This window comes from Ursus maritimus, unplaced genomic scaffold (genome assembly GCF_017311325.1).
Source record: "Ursus maritimus isolate PB19 unplaced genomic scaffold, ASM1731132v1 scaffold_16, whole genome shotgun sequence".
In the NCBI taxonomy this organism is placed as follows: Eukaryota; Metazoa; Chordata; class Mammalia; order Carnivora; family Ursidae; genus Ursus; species Ursus maritimus.
Window position 1 is genome coordinate 54,980,225 of NW_024424008.1, and position 19,082 is coordinate 54,999,306.

At 44.9% G+C, this 19,082-nt stretch overlaps 1 protein-coding gene and 1 long non-coding RNA gene across 2 annotated transcripts in view; one reads left to right on the forward strand and one right to left on the reverse strand.

The window, feature by feature from the left end:
• The window catches only part of DIXDC1 (DIX domain containing 1), a 60,643-nt gene extending 48,651 nt beyond the window's left edge, over positions 1-11,992 (reverse strand). Inside the window, exon 1 of the mRNA XM_040631220.1 lies at positions 11,089-11,992. Coding sequence (XP_040487154.1) covers positions 11,089-11,148 — 60 coding nt within the window. The 5' untranslated portion in view covers positions 11,149-11,992. The remainder of the gene's footprint in view (positions 1-11,088) is intronic.
• LOC103662391 lies at positions 9,535-15,269 on the forward strand. Its single transcript, XR_568434.2, has 3 exons — positions 9,535-10,859; positions 13,060-13,406; positions 14,370-15,269. It is a non-coding gene; the product is annotated as an uncharacterized LOC103662391 (long non-coding RNA).
• Positions 15,270-19,082: the final 3,813 nt, after the last annotated feature.

A 19,082-nucleotide genomic window follows, 5' to 3' on the forward strand; every position in this document is an offset into this window, starting at 1 on the left:
TTTTTGAGAGATAGCTTCTTAATAGGATTCTCTCTTTCTTCCATAGAAAATGATCCATTTGAATTTTCTGTCCCTTTCAATTTGGGTCATCAGCATTTCCCTAGGAAATTATCCATTTCAGCAAAGTTTTAAAATGTGTTCGCAGACTTGCAAAGACTCTTACAATTTTTTGTTTCAATGGTTACTTCTCCGTTGTCACTTCTTACTTTGTATATTTGTGCTTTCTCCCTTTTTCTTCTTCGTCGTATTAACTAGCAGTTTGTCTACTTTGATAATTTTTCAAGAAGTCTTAAAAACAAAATAGTTTCAAGAATTGTTGCTATTCTGGCCTAAGTTCCTCTAAAACCATGATACCTAGAACCACACACAATACTCTAGGGGTAAAACCAGACACTCAGCTTCTCCATCCAAAATAGTTCATAGTCTTTCCTCCTCCCCCTCCCTCCTCCTCCCCTTCCTCCTCCTCTTCTTCTTTTTCTTTCTTTCTTTCTTTCTTTTTTTTTTTTTTTGTTACCACGTTACATTGTTGACTCACACTGAGCTGTCAACTAAAATAATTTTTGGTTGACATAACTTTTAACACATTCTGCTGTTAAACCAAACTCTTCCATCGTGATTCTTATAAAACAGATCTTCTTGATCCATATTTACCTATAACAAATTTCACTTGTTAAATCCCATCTCACAAGATCCTTCTAGATGGTATCATTTCATGCATTCATTTATTCAAATCAACCAACATTGCTAGGAATTGTGCCAAGTCCCGCACTTACAGGCACATAAATAACTGTGATACAAAGTAATTACGGTGGCAATAGAGAAATATTAACAAATGCTGTCTGTGCACATAAGAAGCAACAGGATGGAAGGACGTGAGGATCAGGGAAGGGTCTAGAGGAAACGAGATGTTCCTCTGGTTCCCTAAGGATGTTTGCCAGTTGGAGAAGGGCATCCTAGGGAGAGGTGGTGGAAAAGGAAAGGAAAACAAAAGTAAAGAAAAGAAAAGAAAAGAAAAGAGAGAAGAGAAGAGAAGAGAAGAGAAGAGAGAAGGGAAGGGAGGAGAAGAGAAGGGAAGAGAGGAGAGGAGAGCAGAGCAAGCAGTGAAGGCATATGGTACCCTGGAGGAACAGCCAGTTAAAAATTCCTGTGTGGGCAGAGCTTTTAGTGGCTGGCGATGATGGTGGAGAAATAGGTCAGCACAAGACCTATCTGCACTTAGATTTACAGCTCAAAGACCTTCAACAGCAACATGTGGAGTTTTGAAACAGAAGAGTGAAACAGTGAGACCTGCATCTTAGAAAGGTCACTCTGGACACGCAGTAGAACACAGGATAGATCCCGTCCAGATTGGGAGAAAACAATGAGGACACCAGGCAATAATTCAAGTGAGAGATTATGAGAACCTGAACTGAAGCAGTATCATTAGAAAAGGACAAATTCCAAGGGCGCCTGGGTGGCTCAGTCGTTAAGCGTCTGCCTTCGGCTCAGGGCATGATCCCAGAGTCCTGGGATCGAGCCCCGCATCGGGCTCCCTGCTCCACTGGGAGCCTGCTTCTTCCTCTCCCACTCCCCCTGCTTGTGTTCCCTCTCTCGCTGGCTGTCTCTCTCTCTGTCAAATAAATAAATAAGATCTTTAAAAAAAAATAAAGAAAAGAAAAGGACAAATTCCAGATACAAGTCAGGTGACTGATAGGATAAAAGCAGTGACAAAAAGGGAAGGTCCAAAAAGTCATACCTGAGGGATAATTTGCTTTCACTGAGATGGAGAAAATGTGAAGAGCAAATAGTTCAGTTTTGAACAAGAGTCTGAGCTTTTTGAAGCCATCAGAGTAAAGATGTTCTACAGCCAGTTGGCAAAATACAGGTGTTAGAGCCCAGGAGATGGGGCTGGGTGGGAGAGCATGTTTGAGAGTAGCTGTGTGTGACAGGCATAGGCCAGGTGCAAAGAAGACAGTCACTACCAACTACTGAGTGCTTACTACCTGCCAGGACTAGCTAAGCACTTGACCACATCCTTTCCTAGGTATATAAGAATAAATATATAATGCACATTTTATATATCTATATCTATCTATATATTTTAAAATATTTATTTACTTATTTATAACACCCCCCCAATGCATGCGCGCACACACACACACACACACACACACACACACACACACTGATCCTGTGAGGAACTATTATTCCCGTTTTACAGATGTGGAAACCAAGGTTTGACAGCAACAACATGCCCAGGGTCACAGGGCTGGTTAAGAGGCAGGAAAGGGATTTGAATTCAGTGCTGACCCACTTCTTCCTCTGATCACGAGGAGGCAGGAGAAGGTACTTTTGTGGAGAAGTTTGGAGGTGGGGAAGAGGCGTAAGTGAAGTAACGTGAGTTTGCTCCTCGGTGAGTCACAAGTAGAAACTACACCGGGTGGAACTGTCATACAAAGGAAACTATTGGCAGCAGATAAGGAGATCACAGGGAATAATTTCTAAAGCTACAACTCCCCAAGCAAGGGTGGATGGGTTCCTTTTATTTAGGGTTAGGATGAGTACTTAGAAAGAGGAGCCCTGTCATCGTATGTGGAGGGGGGCATAAGGTCACGCATGCACTCACGGTAACACGCCTGGACTTACGTTGTACTGCTCCTTGGGCAGAGGGTTTAGCATTATAATGAGGTGAAGGTAACTGCCGGTCATTCCGTGGGTCACTCCACGGTCCATCTGCGCAGGCAGGAGTCTGGGGTTAAGCTCAAACTGGTCTGGGTAGTCTAGGCAGTTAATTGCTCGAGGGGTATAGTTCCAATTTACACCCATGGGGTCCTCTGTCTGAGTTAAGAGATAAACTGGAAAGAAGAGCTCCAGGAGCAACAGGGGACAAAGATCGGGGGTATACACAGGTGAAGACTGAAGGTCAGGTCTTGGGATCTAGCCGCTAACCAGGGCAATGGAAGGAGTTCCAATCCAATCACCCCTCTTCACTGTGAAGTAGGCCCGCTTGCCCGTTGACAGTGAGAGGGACAAACAGAGTGAAGGAGGCTCAGGAAGGGACGCTGCGGGAAGCTGGGAAGTACAGTGACCGATAAACTTGCCCCCGCGACACCAAGGACTCAACCAGGGCTGCAAACCAGGATTTGGTCACTGAATCCACCAGCGGGGTTGTGTGGTCTCCTCTGGAACTGCTGGGCAGGCCTGTGCGGAGGGAAGCAGGGATGGGCTCCCCGAGGACTGGCAGCCGTCAGAGGGGGGCAGCGGTCCGCAGGGCACAGGAAGCGCGGAGGGTGGTGAGAGGGTATTTGAAGTGACTGACAGTGGAAGCTGCACCGGGGACAAGAAGTCAAAGCAGCGCTGATAAACTGAGAGGACAGAGAAGACAGAGCAGGGGAGAGCCTGAGGACATTGAAAATAAGTCTGATGGGAATGGAGGAGTGTGGACATTGGGGTTTTGAGCAGAGAACAGAGTCTCAGAGTTCAAGATGTCAAGGGCAGGACGATTCTGTGGAGTAAGTTCCAGCATGTGGCCTTGTAGTGGCACAGAGGGGACAGTCACTGCAGTGGGGATGGGAGGCTGCACCACCTTCGTCACGGATCCTGAAGTCAGTCCAGGAGAGCGGTAGGTATTAAAAGGCTGAGGACAGGTCCTAGTCTATCCAGATTCACGTCATTTAAAAAACTGATAAGCATGCAATCATTGATACCATGGACGAAATCACTGATAAGATACTTTTGATTGACGAAGGGCCTTTGTCATGTCACTACTACGTCCGCATGTTGACAAAGGGCCTTTGTCATGTCACTACTACGTCCGCATGTTGACAGAGACTCCCGAAGGGCATCTCAAAGGGACCAGAGACTCATGACTGAGTGGGGCTGCTCTCATCTGCAGGTTGGGGTGCCCTGGGCTTTAGGTCTCCGCCTGCCCAGGAAGTCTGACCTGGTGAGCCGAGCACCAAACCGAACCTCCTCTTTGACCTGAAAGCATCTGTACTTCACACCCAAGGGGGAGGCCAGACCCTGTTCCTGCTGTAAATGCCGACTGCTGGCCCGGAAGAAATGGATCTGAAGTACAAAGTAGACGCTCACGAGCACCAGCCAAACCACCACTTCCCCCACGAAGATGCTTATCTTCAAAGAGGCCTGTAGTGCAAACCAGGCCCTGAGTAGCTCTGCTGCTTGGTTTTAAAATTTACTAGAGCTACTTCGGCAGCAGATGAAAGACCATATGCTTTTGCAAGAGGCTGTTACTCTCTCAGGGTTGTATCAGTAGTTTTATTTTTCTCTCTCTTCCTCCTCCTCCTCCTCCCTTACTCTCTGGGGGTTGAACTAGTTTTCTTTTCCTCCTCCTCCTCCTCTTCCTCCTCCTTCTTTTTTTGGCCCCATAGTCTTTTCTCAAATTATAAACTCGTGTGAAAGGCAGATATGTAAATTAGAGAAAAGCTTCCCTGGTTAGGGCCAGTGTGGGGGATCCAGAGCCTAGCTCACCCACCTTCTTTTTCTCCACCTCCAATCCCCTACCCCAGCGACATGAAATAACTTCTTAAGGGCTTCTTGCAGCAGGCTGGGAAAAACCCGCTGAACTGTTTACTCCTGGCACTATTACTTTATCGGTCAGTTATTCAGTGAAGACAAGATGCAATAGGTCTGGCAAAATGAAAACACCTGGAATATTAAGATATACTTCTTGAATACACCCCTAGTTCTTGTTCTGTTTCAAAGAACAACAGCCGGAGAATCGCAGCAGGACAATAGGTTCAAGTCAGGCCCACAGGGTTAGGGAGCGCTAACAGCTCTTGGGGTAGCTGCCCAGGCCACAGTGGTCCCCCTTCTGCAGAAATACGCCCCCTCTGTAGACACAGTGCGGGCCCTAGAACTGGGCCGCTGTGATATCACCCCTTCCACTGGCCACAGCTCACTGGTCCAGCTGAGTTGATTGTTCAAGTCCAGCCAATCTCTGGAATTTTTTGATCAGGCCTTCAGGAAGACAACCCCTCTCCTTCTCCCCACCCGTCTCTTTCTGACCAAGTTGTAAGATATAAAACTTAGATGCTGCCATAGGCCATGCTGCCCACCTGCGAGAGAAAAGCCATACGGAGTGAAAGGAAATGAAGCCACCCCCAGAAAGCACCAGATATAAGTGGCGGAGAGTGGGGGGGGGGGGCTGCCAGCGTTCGAGTGCTTGATTTTCACTGAGACTCCACTCCATTCTTGCCCTTTGCATGGTTTACTTTTTCAGCCTTTCCTTGGATTCCATGAGTCCATAAATTCCACTGTCTACTTCTGCTGCTCAAGTTCTTGGCTCTTGCACTTGCCTCTAAACTAGCAAGACAATCAAACATACCGTGTTAGTGACAACACAGGAGTCGTCTTGATCCAGAATTCACATCTCTAACTTCTTCTGGGGAAGCTAGAAAGATGCCTGTGTAATCCAGAAGTCTAGCAAGATGGGGTTTTTGTGACAGTCCTTCGAGTCAGGCATCACGGGGGAGAGAAGTGGACGCAGCCACAGTGAAAGCTGGCTGAGCAGAACTCTGGCTTGATGAGACCGAACGGCCGTAAAGCTGTGCGAATAGTGGTAACACAAGGAGTGGCTCGTGTGGGGAGCCCTTAGCAGCTCCATAATCTCCATCAGCTTCCTCCAGGCCACTCCAAATAACCCTCCAATAGAAGTTAAAACTCTTCCAAGCAGAGACAATTCTATCCACCATCTTCACTTCTGCAGGAAGCTCGATCCTGAAACCTCTCTTGCACCAAATGTAATTTTCTTTCTGTTTCTCTTTGAAACCTGCCCTTCCTTCCAAATAAGTTTGCAAGCGCAGCCTCTCCTCTCTATCTCCTCTAAGCCTCAAGGTCAAAGAGACTTCCTGCAGTGGACTTGTTTGGTTAGAGTTGCAAAGAGCACTTACTGGGCTTCACCAGGAAAGTCTGTGATCTACTGTTCCTATTGTAGAAAGCATCCGAAACTGAGCTCTGTGGCTCCCTGCTGGCAACCAAGACAAACAAGAAAAGCAGTAGGGCTCTGGTGTGCTGGAGAGTTCAGAAGGAGACCTGACTGGCTCCGGAAGGAAATCAGCTTCACAGTGAAACCAGATTCCTGTGTGGACCGAGACCCTCCAGCAGCAGAAGATGAGGGGGTGGGGAGACGCTGCTGAGAAACTGAGGGGAAAGCAGGAGGTCTGGAAAGCTTGAGTTATTATTGGCCTGAATTCTGCTAGTAAGAGAACATAATATGGTATAGCTTTTCTATTAACTCTTTCAGGCCTTTACTGAGCCAGGAAAGGTGATCTATTCATTAAGCCTGGCAGCTAATTAGGTAAAAATGAAGCTCACATGTAAAAATATCCTTACATTTCTTCCTATGTGGGCAGTGCTCTTCATATGAGTGTTCAGCCCAGGGGTCAAAGGATGATATACCACAAAGTGGAAAACTCAAGACTTTCTAAAAGATTTCATCTCCTAACCTTTTTTAAAATTCCCACTAGTTACAAGTTCCACAAACACTCTGTTCCCTCAGGAATACATGTCATCAAGTGAGTGCCCAATAAATGCATATGAATGAATGAATGAATGAATGAATGAATGAGACATCACTGCAGTTGAGTGTCCCCTATCCTAGAAACAGAGCATGGAGCCCACTCAGGGCCTTTGGGATTGGTTCCCTATCCCCTTACCATACCTGACCATTGAAGGTCATGGTCATGACTACTTCAGTGCGGCCTGGTTTGGGGATAACACATAAGGAAATATATTCAGTGAAGTGTCATTTTGAGACTTTGGTCCCCCCAGCGTACACAAGGCCAGTCATGGCCAATGGAGAATTTCTAGTGCTTCCCAGTCTCTCTGAAGGGCCTGGGGGAATGGCACCTGGCAAACAGGGCCCTATCTCTGCTCCACATGCCTGGCCAGCCCATCAGTCACCATGAGGAGCATAAAGCTGCCTGAGAGCTCGCTGCCAGGGAGCATCTGCTTAGCTGGCATTGGCTCCTGTGGGAACAAAGCCAGTGAGCCTGGGTGAGGAGAGGAGGAATCAGTCAGGATAAAAAAAAAAAAGGTTAGGGAGTATAGTGCTTTGTGACATTAAAGACTTAACAGGCCTTTTAATTTCTACAGCAAAGCACAGAGGAATTCATTGTGGAAACGTCTGAAAGCCTCTGGTTGGCCCCATGCTGCAAATCCTACTTCATGGAAGGCACGGGGCACTGAGGAGCGATGCTTGCTGCAGCTGCTCCAACCTGCCAATCCTCTTCCTCACTCATTCTATGTTCCCCTTGTGGGGATGACACCAGACAAAGGCCCTTCTTGTATTTCTCAGGGACTGCTAGGCGGATGAATCTCCATGTGGGATCTAAGTTTCCACTACTCTACTTGGAGGGAAATGGGTAGGGAAAGTCCTCCAGGATGTATGTTTCAAAAATTAAGGCTCAGACAACTCCCTTCCTGTTGACCAACATTTGAATAAATCATTCCCATAACTTTCGGTCCCTCAGGCCATTGACACCACAGCCCAGGCTCAGGTTTGCTCTGCCTGACAAACAAGATTTCTCTATCACCACAATTTTCCCAAGTTTGATACTCTGAATATTTACTTTATTTTCATTGACCTGTGAGCTCCACTAGGAAACAGACTCTATGTTATTTGACTTCTATTTCCAGAGCCTGGCCCAGTGTCTGGTAAAGACAGTAATTCAGTAAATGTCTGTTGAATGACTGTTTCCATGCATGTTTACCACACTAGCAGGAAAAAAAGTTTGGCCTCAGTGAGCAGGTAAGTTGGTGCTTTTCAAGATATCATTAAGTAGAAGATGCCCCTATGATCTCCCAGGAACACTACCTCTTTCAGGATGCTTACTGTGGTACACACAGGTATGGTACTGTTGTAAGCATCCTATTACGGTTTATTTGGGTTTTTTTTCAGTACACCTACAAATCTCTCCCTATAAATTCCTTGGAAGCAGGAACCAGGTGTGTTTCAATTATTTTATCCATCTCCTCACCCAATAAATGAACTAAATAACTGAATGAATGAATGTTTATTGGCCAAACCATATTAGAGTCTCAGGTTTATCAAAACCTTCCAACACAATCACCAAAGTCTTTTTTTAAAGAAAGTTCAGCCCCCAGAAAAACACTTGCAGAAATTTATGTTGGCACATCAACCAAAGACAACATTCATAGGCCATCAATACCAAGTAGCAGAGAAAACAAATAAATAGCTTTGAGGCACATGCAAAATGGGGAAAATGTGAACAGTAGAGAGCCTGGGCAGGCTCAGAGCACAGGAGACGCGAGGACAGCCAGGGTAGGCTACAGAATGTGGCAGTAGCCAAAATTTGTGGATAACTCACAATGCAGATTAACCATGTCAATAAAAGGAACTGCATTGACAACACCGACAGAGATCAATTCTGTGGGTAATTTGTCCGGTGTGTCGAAGCCAGGGCTTTATCCAGGGAATGTGGTAGAAGAAAATCATCATGCATAGTTACGCATACTGGCAAATGGACTGAGAACAGGGCCAACAATGGGTAGGGGGAAGCCTTGATTCAGAGGGTAGGGTTTCTCTCTGCTGCAGGGTTCCCTTATAATTAACCAATTAGAGCCACAGCTTCATTTCCTGTGGCAGTTTTCTCTGCCACACAGAATGAGGTCACAGCCATAACCACAGATTTATAAAGCATCTGGGTGTTGAAGAATGGCTTCAGAGACGCTTGGACCATTCCCCAGAGATGATTGGACACATGTGTGGTATTCTTAGCCTCAGCAGGAAGAGCTTCTCAGAGGAACCAAAGTGTATTCTGACACCAGCTTTTAAGTCCCTATTTACACCCTTACCACATGACTCTAACAAAAGAGACAGAATATTACTAGATCTATCAAGCAACCCTAGAAGCTGAAATAAATCAATCAGGGCTCCATCAATGCTGAAATAACAAATCACAGCAATATTCAGTAGCACTCGATGTGATACTCTAAGTGAAAAGAATTATTTAATATAATTTATTATGTATGTGAAAGAATTATTTAAACTCTCAGGGGCCATTGGGATTTAACATATTACTATTAGTAGTATTTAGATGATGTCAATTTCTCAGAGAAACCAGAAGTACCTATTGGCTATCAGAGTTCCAATCTACAAACAGAAGGGATGGGTCGTACATAAGGCCATGAAGGCAACGGAGGGAAGCGGACAGGAAAATCAAACACCAGAGAGGGATAAGGGGCATTACTGCATTATTCTAGATGAGTTCATTATAAAGTTGTGTGCGCTGTTTTGATGAAGAGACTGTTACCACCACAAAGAGAAAACTCTCCCACTGTCCTTTCCCCTTACATCTTACCAGAATGGGAGACCAGGGGATAGACATGGAAGCACTAAAACATGAAAAAGACAGCCAAGCCTTTTGGCTCTTCGGTTGAAAGGTCTGGAAGTGAAAAGGAGCAGAAGGCAAAGGCTAGGACTGACTGTGCTGCTTTCCTCCGCCTAATAAAACAGTGGGACCTGATACCTGGGGGCCGAGTTAAAAAGGGGGGAGGCCATAGAAGGACCTAAGGAGCTTCTCCCACAGCTGGTGGATGAGTCAGACAGTATGAAGCTTGAGACCAGGGGAGGCCCAGAGGCCAAGAGTGAGAGAAGAGGAACCAGGAATACTGGCAGCACTCAAAGAGGTGGCTTCCCAGCTCCGTGGTGTTTCATCTCTCAGACTGTAGCTCTTTCTTAACAATCCCCTTACTGTGTTCAGGGAGAGCTGATGCAAAATGAGCCTGCAGTGCAGGCAGGATGCAAGCTCCGCCCTTCAGTGAAGGTGGTGACACCCCCTGGCCAAAGGAAAATTCCGACTCTGTTGATTAGGTGGGGACAGCATTTCTGCAGTTTTCCTGTGTCAGGAACAAGGCTGGGGCACAGGGGGCCGGGGCTGGGAAGGTTCTGAGACAGGTCAGCTGTAGAGCTTCTTGATTAGAAACAGGATTTGAGGAAAGAGCGTACAGTGCAGTGGGAAAAAGAAAATCTTACACACACATTCATGAGAAGGGTTACCTCTGGGGCACAGGCCTGGACTGGAGGGGTGGCCCAAGGCACACAGTCTTGCCTGTAATGTTCATATTAAGAAGCGAATATATTCATGTGTTGTTTAACTAAAAACTGATCATCAAAAAGTCTTGTATTTAAGAAGGACATAAAGGGAAGAGAGCGAGAGGTGGAAAGAAAAAGAGAGAGGAAGAAAAGATGAAAGACACAACCAACAGCCTAGGTCTCCTTGTAAAGGTCTCCCTGGATGCTGGAATCAGGCGACCTAAAGGGGTGGGGCTTGGAAGCAATGGAAGACACATGGAGCAAATCACAAGGTGGGGCAGGGAGGGTCCTAAACCAGATCACAAGAGAAGGGAATGGAAAAAACAACAGAATTCTGAGAGAAAACAGTGAAAAGAAAAAGGCCCCCAACCAGTCCTAGCCCATACTGCCTGTCAGATCGAGGGTCCAGCCCCCAACTCTCACCCAGAAAGGAGCAAATGCTGGCTCCCCTGAAAGGGACGGGAACTCAAGCAACCTCTCTCTTAGGTCCTGTCTGCCAACCATGCCCTTGGTTGTGAAGAAATCTACTGCCCGGAAAATGCAAAGAGTGATGAACACGTAGAGAGCACATCATGTGGACCACCTCCTCACCCTGCCCTCTCTCAAACTTTCCACCAATGCAATTCCACCCCACCCCTAACTTGGCCCACCCAGTTAGCTCCTGAAATAGAATGAGCGCTCTTGCCACACACACAGGGGCTTCCCTGGGGATTTTCTTGGGGAGAATCCCCGGGAAGGCTGGAAACCACCTCTTCTGGAAGGAGATGACCTCTGAGTTTGTGATCCTGTCTGTTGGGCTCAGGTAAGCCACCAGGAAGGGCATCGCTCAGCTTAGCTGGAGGAAGGCGGCCCTTCAGATTTTTCCCAGTTAGCCATCTCGTCTGCACCATACCCACCACCTTGACCCTTTAGGGCTCGGCGGGGGAAGTGATCTGGGGTCCCCGGGAGGATGGGGGCGGAGAACCCCCTCCAGAGATTAGGCGGGAGGCCCTGGGGGAGGGGAGCTGGAAGTGGGAGGAGCAGACAGTTACCTCATTGAAGCCCTCCTGCAGGACGTCCAGTAAGTTCCCCCGGGTCAGGCAGGCTAGCATTGTTCCTGCCGGGGGCTCCCCGGGCGGGGTCTCCAGGCCAGGCAGCGGCCGCCGCCGCCTCCTCCCTCTGCACACAAAGACTCTCCGCTCAGCTCATTGGGATCTCTCCGGAGTCCCGCAGGCCACTTACTGGAAACCTAGACCCGAGCCAAACTAGCGCCTTCCACTGGGCATGCTCGCACCGGGCCTCTGCCGGAGGGGCCCTGGCGCTGTTGCGGTTCCTATAGAAACAGCTGGGCGCGCAAAGGGTGGAGGGGCGCTGGCTGGCAGCCCCCGGCCAGGCGTGCGTAAGGGGGAGCACCGCGGGCGCGCGGGCGGGCTGGTGGCGCGCGCACGCACACACAAACACACACACACACACACTCTCTCTCTCTCTCTCTCTCGCTCTCTCTCTGTCTCTCTCGCTATCTACGTACAACACATACACCGGGCTGGGAGGGGGGGCGTGTGTGCCTACACTGCAGACACATACACACCAGGCCCCCGGCGGGCGGGCGGGTGCGCGCGCGCTCCGAACATACACACACGTGAGCGCACACACATACACTCGTTGACACAGCGGCGGGCGTACCGGCATGTGCATGCGTTTGCAATCACACACGAGCTTACACACCAGGCCTGCAGGCAGGCGTGCCGGCGTGAGCGCGCGCCGCACACGCACACACACGTTCTGCTTTTTTAAGGCCCAACGCTCCACCACAAGATGGGTGGGAAGGGGAGTGATCAGGACTTTTCCCCCCAGACTAGCTGAAAACAGCAACCTTTTTCCATAAGAGGCCTGGACAGTGAGGTTGGACTAAAGAAGGGGAAGCAGAAGAACAGAAAAAAAAAAAAGAAAGAAAGAAAGAGAAGAACCAGCCAGAAAGAGAGGGGGAAGGGAGAAAAGGATAGAGAGAACTTTAGTTATTAACGGTATTAAAACACATGTAATAGAAATAGTAGTAAAGAAATACCACAGGATCACAACAGAAACATAAAGGGTAAACCAAGGATCACCAGGGCTTTACCCCCAAAAATCTGTATTTCTTTTAAAAACAACTGCTAGGGGCGCCTGGGTGGCTCAGTTGGTTGAGCCGCTGACTCTTGATTTTGGCTCAGGTTACGATATCAGAGTCCTGAGATGGAGTTCCACCTCGGGGCTCCCCCCCCCCAGGATTCTCTCTTCCTCTGTGCCTTCCCCCCTGCTCTGTCACACTCTCTCTCTAAAATACATAAATCTTTAAAACAAACAAAAAATAACTGCTAAAATGTAAAGCCCATATTTTTAGTGAGCTTTAAATGATTTAAATGGGTTTTAAATGAAACAAACACTACAGGTGGCTGGGGGATGGGCTAAATGGGGGGTGGGTATTAAGGAGGGCACTTGTTATGATGAGCACTGGGTGTTATACGTAGGTAATGAATCACTAAATTCTCCTGAAACCAATATTACACTATATGTTAAGTAACTAAAATTTAAATAAAAATCTGAAAAATAAAATAAATACTACAAAAATGTCCTGGAGCTTTTGAAAGAGTTAGGTAAAAGCTTCCCCAAATGAAACACAGAGCTATTCCCCACTGTTTCTAGTTATTCAAGTCACAGCCTTGATTATTTATTTTTAGGAATACTAGTCATTTGTACTCTCAGTGCACATTCTTGTTTCTATAGGAAAACTGGAAGCTGAAAGAACACCCATATTATATTACACCTCGTGATCCCAGATGGACAGGAAGGATTTACAGAATGTTAAGGCTCAGAGGTCAGGGCCTTGCCCAAGGACACAGCTGGTATTTGACAAAGGCAGTTTGAGGATCTAGGTCTTTACACTTACGATTTTGCAGAAGGCCCAAATTCCTTCCCCAAATACCCATTGGTAACTTAGCTGGAAAAGTCTTTTCAATCTAATGATCTCCTCCGCAACTCCTCAGCTCACTAGAGAAACGGAAAATCCCTAGGGAGCATCCACAACTAGCAACGTCTTGCCTGAATGTCTAAAGCTGCTAAACACGATGATACTTCTGAGAAAGACACACCCCCCACCCCCAACCACAGCAAGCAGAAAACAGAAGGCCCGCAGAGGTGTTAAGTGGCTGCTACTAATTGAACGCTGTGTATTCGATTCTGGCAAAAGCTGGGGAAAAGCCACGGCACCAAATCAAACTGAACCTGATCAGCCCACGAGTCAGAAGAGCACTGTCCTTCCTAACTAACCGGGGAATTTAGCTGCCAAGAATTCCCCTTGCTCTGACCACAGCTCATGGTGTAATACGATCAGGTAAGTCACTAACCCATGTTAATGCAACAAGGCCCTTCTAAAAGTAAGCGTGAAACTTCCAACAACATAAAATTGCACGCAACACATCTACATGAATAGTGATACAAAACCAAAAAAACACCCATTTGGTGGATCCCTGTATAGAGGATTCCGAGGGGGTGCTGGCCCATCATGCTTTGGACAAAGGAGAAAATTTCGAAACATCAGAGGGAGGTCCTGCTGATAGTTATATGCCAAAAGGTCACTGTTTCTCAAAGAACAAGTCCTTTATCAAAGTAAGACCTGTGAGCTCAATATTCCTAAGAAAAGACTCCTTAAATCACTGGATTTTAAAGCTAAAAAAAAAAAAAAAGATAGTTGACACACACGGAGGAATGAAGACTAGGAGAGCTATTTACAGTCACTCAGCAGATCAATGTGAGAGCGAAGATCTGAACCAAATGCCTCTGATGCTCAGCCCTATGCTGTTTGCACCGCACAGCATGCTGGAGGGATTAGAGGGAACTGTGGTGAACAGATACAAGATTTATTGTAGGGCATATGGTCCACAATTGCACTATTCCCTAGAAGTCTGTAATTATATCAACCACATATCCTACAGTAGTGGTATGCAATAGGATTTTCTGTGATGGTGAAGTGTTCTGTATCTGTGCCGTCCAATCCAGTGGCCACTAGCCACACGTGATTAGTAAGCACTTAAAATGTGGCTAACGCAAATGTGGGACTTAAATTTAAATAGCATTTAACTTTAATTCATTTAAATTTAGATAGTACCACTTCATAATATTCTGTGCCATTTTCCCCATATAACTATTGAAATGTTCCAAAAATTATAATATTTTCACATATAGTCTGCGTCTCACACTTGGAAAAAATGCAAAATTCCTTTTGGAGCATATACTCTCTAGGGTTTTTGTGCTCGGAAGCTGTGCTCACCACATTTATCATGGTCTGCCTTACCAGGTAACCCAGGTGAAGAACTGAGCCTGAGCTGTAAGCAGCACTAACATTTACTGTTGCCTTCGTCTTCCCCATCTCGCTCTGCTGTCGTATCTGCATGAGAGCTGGGAGGGTAAGTGGGTTAGCTAAAAGACCCAGAAATAACTAGGACAAGGATCTGCACCCCGTAGGGCTGGAACATGGGGAAACTGCGAACCAGTCCAGGTAGCTGGAACCACTCCCACCACTGCTGACTTGTTATTCACTCTGCCTGGGAGGAGACGCAAAGGGTCCAAACTAGCGGCTTTCTGCATCTCTCTGCCATGCTGCCTGATTTCTGAAATAATACTAGACCTCCTCGGTCCTATATTATTTTAACAATAATGGCAGATTCTTCCCTCACCAACTAACAGCTACCCGAATATCTATATACAACCATAATAATAGCAAAATTGAACTTCTGCTATGTGCCAAGCCCCATACTAAGCACTTACATACATTAGCTCATTTGACGGTCACAATTACTATAAACAGTAGGGGTTTTTTATTATCCCCATTTTACAGATGAAGAGAGAGAGAGATCTGGAGGATAAGTAATTAGCTCCAGGCCCTATAGCTAAGTGGTGAAGCCAAAGTCCAGGTTCTTAATCATTACGCAATACTTCTATATGATGCTTGAGACATAAAAGGTATTCAGTAAATGTTCTTAGTTGAATGCATGAATAAATGAGCGGAGGAAACACTGGCAAACTCATTGATCACTTATATTAATACAGATAATATGTTGGCCTAAGTAAGACTATTAGCCTTAAATAGAATTGTCATTCGGTGAAAATATTGACTGTGACTTCTCCCTGTGTAGAAATGTGTGCAATTCACAGCTTCGTCAATTTAATACATCTATTGTGGGCAATCATTAATGACTATAAAGAAGCAGAAAGGCAGTCTGAATAAACAGATAATTAAAATTGTCAATGGAAATATTTTAAATGACTCTGAAATAATTTTTTAATATTTTTCTGTTTTCACACATTAGCGAGTTTCTTGGCAGTAACATATGTTTACAATTTCTACTGCATTTATCTTCAGAGACATCAGCATAAATGTACACAAAAGGGCTCACATCTATCGGCAAAGGCCCCAAAACTGTCCTCGCTCCTAAACTGCTCTCTGTGTCTCCTGGCTTTTCTGCCAGCCTACACCCCTTAATCTTACATAGACAATGCATTCATCCTGCTCAAATTCATCTTCCTGTCAAGTGTTTTCAAACACTCCTTTTTCCTGTCAGATATAAATTCCTCATGCCCCACTCCTAAGGCCCTCCCTCAAATTGCCTATGCTCAGGTTAGCAGGCCCCTCTGTCTCACACATTCCCAGGGCTCATTTTCACCTCCCATGCCTTCACGACTGTCCTTCTGCCTAGAATTCTGTCCTAGAATGTTCTGCTACTCAAATCTTTTTTATGCCTAGTTCCAGTTCTGCTTCCTCCTAAAACTCCTCTGACCACTTTTGGTTTTCTTCAAATCAAGGCAGATCTGATCTTAATCTGTCTCAAATACTCAAGTCCCAGATAACCCATGGTTCATTCCTGTTCTTTTTTCAGGTTTCTGCTCAAATATCACTTTTACCTGTTCAGCCTTCTCTGACCACCCTATTTAAAAGGACAATACTCAGGGCACCTGGGTGGCTCAGTTGGTTGAGCATTTGACTTTTGATTTCAGCTCAGGTCTTGATCTTAGGGTCGTGAGTTCAAGCCCTGCACTGGGCTTCATGCTGGGTGTGGAGTCTATTTAAAAAACAATAAATAAATAAAAGTAAATACATAAAACGACAGCACCCCTTCACCCAGGTACTCCCAAATCTCTTTGCCTAATTTATTTGTATTTTTCTTCCTAGCATTCATTACTGTCTTGTATATTCTGTATTTACTTGTTTGCTTATTGCCAGTGTCTTCCTGCTCAGAATATAAGGTCCATGAGAGCAGGGAATTTTTATGTTTTGTCATTGGTTTATCTGGTTTATCTCCAGAACCAAAAATGTTTCCTGGCACATAGTAGATGCTCAATAAATCCTGGCTGGAATGAATGAATATTCCTCTTTTTATAATTCAAAGGTCACAGCATGTTCTATATTATATCACTTAGCGTTTAATTATAGTTAATTTAGAAATATGCATCTTTGTCTCTTTCAGTGTATTTCCAAGACGGATATAAATAATTCCTGGTATCCTTCTATATTTTCTTCTCTTTCATCAATGCAAGTTTTCATTAAACATTCACTAAATATATTGAGTGCCTATTATATGTCATTATATGCCAGGTCCCATTCTTTCAGCAAAAACACTCAACTCATAGTTACACATAAATACACGAATACACAGAGGCAAGAAACAAGACTGAAAGAAAGAATAGTAAAAGGAAGACTAGTAAAACTAAGAATCCAATATTAGTATGTGGGGACAGAGTGTACAGGGTGAGTGTGACAGACTGAGTGGGAAGAAAAAGGGAAAAAGAGACAGAATGGTAAAAGACTAGAGTAGGATGTTGCCAAAGTAATCACCAGATGCTAGTGCTTAATATAAACTGTACTTAAGCAGATATGCAAATATATTCTACATGAATTTTTGAAATTCACATTTCAAAAGTTATCTGCTGGTTATCCTAAAGGTAAAAATTGGGTTAAGACTAGCGACATCTGGTGGATATTTTGGAAGTGACCCTTGAATTTCTCTACTGTGTAAACGCTACACAAGTCCCCATACCTCTGGATTGCCATTCATACATGTTAGGGCTCCACATTACTAACCACACTATCATGAAATAATCTTTCTGCAGGACCTAAGGTCTCATTGCAGCAGGTAGCTAGATTTCTACCAAGAACCCTTCTATCTCTCAGCCGATGACCCTCTACATTCTGGAAAATGTGTATTTAATTTGACACCAGGATTCTTCTCCTAAAAGGTAACTTATTACTTAAAATGTTCACATCCTTTGACCTAGGGATTCTACTTCTGGAACCCAACCCTAAGGAAAAAAAAGTCTTAAATGAGTAAATCCATTTGTTATTTACAATGGGGGAAGGGAACCTGAAAATCCAACAAACAGAAAAATTGTCAAGAAAATTAGAACCCTTATAATGTTTACCAGACATTTGTAACCATATTAAAACAAACATTTTTTTAAAGATTTATTTATTTTTTATTTGAGAGAGATGGAGAGAGAGCACAAGCAGGGAGAGGGGCAAAGGGAAAGGGAGAGAAGCACTCCCTTTTGAGTGTGGAACCCAGTGCGGGACTGGATATCATGACCCTGAGATCATTATGTGAGCCAAAATCAAGAGTTGGATGCTTAACCGACTGAGCCACCCTGGCACCCCTTGACTCTTGCTTTTTTTTAACTTAATGTTTGTTACTATGAAATTGTTAAAATGTTTGTTTTGGGGGCAGCTGGGTGGCTCAGTAGGGTTAAGCATCAGGCTCCCTGCTCAGCAGGGAATCTGCTTCTCCCTCTCCCTCTACCCTCCCTGCTGTTCATGCTCTCTCCCTCTCTCTCTCTCTCTTTTTTAAAGATTTTATTTATTTATTTGACAGAGAGAGAGACAGCCAGCGAGAGAGAGAACACAAGTAGGGGGAGTAGGAGAGGAAGAAGCAGGCTCCCAGCGGAAGAGCCTGACATGGGGCTTGATCCTAGAACTCCGGGATCACACCCTGAGCCGAAGACAGACGCTTAACGACTGAGCCACCCAGGCGCCCCTCTCCCTCTCTCTCTCTCAAATAAATAAATAAAATCTTAATAAATAAATAAATAAATAAATAAAATCATGGTTTGCAGTATTTCCCAAATGCTCCATAATTAACATGCATTATTTCTTTAACAAACATTTGCATCTTTTAAACTGCATCTATTCTGATTAATTGCCATAATTTTTCGACTTCTCCCTGATTTTATTAATAATGAATCAAGGGAGCTAGACTTTCTACAAGAAGGGGAAGCAAGAAAAGAAAGCAAATATATAACAATTTTTTTCCAGGATCTCAGTCTTGATGGAGAAATCCCCCAGTTGTGGAACTGTACCAAAATTCCATTAATGTCATCACACTCCTTTCAACAGTACACCAGAAACTTACAGAGGGCTCTGCTGGCAGCAGGGAGTTAGAGAGTCTCCTAACCACTTGAGTCCCCATCTTCAGAGTCCCTAGAAAAGCTGGATCGGGGCCACCTTAAAATAGGAAGAGGGAGAATGTACAAAAATACAGGACAGAAAAAAAAAATTCTAAAGCTAAATCAATCTGGTAATGTCAAGCCCCTGCCCCAAATCTATCAACTTATGTCATCTAGACCCTGGTTAGCAGGAAATCCAGCCAAAAATATTATAATCACAACAGGACTATCCCAAGGGTATTTTAAAATCTAGCCATTTAGGCTTAATAGTAATAAAGTAAAGAGCAACGCTTCCCTTTCAGTCAACCAAGAATGCATTTTCCCTCCTCCCTAAGATTGTCAACGACCACAGTAAGAATTCTGAAGACAATCAAGGCAAATACTGGGAGCTCTGCTTATGGCATGCACTTCCATTCCATTCATCCTCAGGAATTACGTCTTAGCCTAGAAAGGTTGCATTTATATTTTAAGGCAGAAATTTTTACATAGCACTTCAAGTTTACAAAGTGTCATCACCTACAGCATCGTATTTGACCGTCATAGTAAATAACCGTTGGAAATAAAGTTCACGTTATTA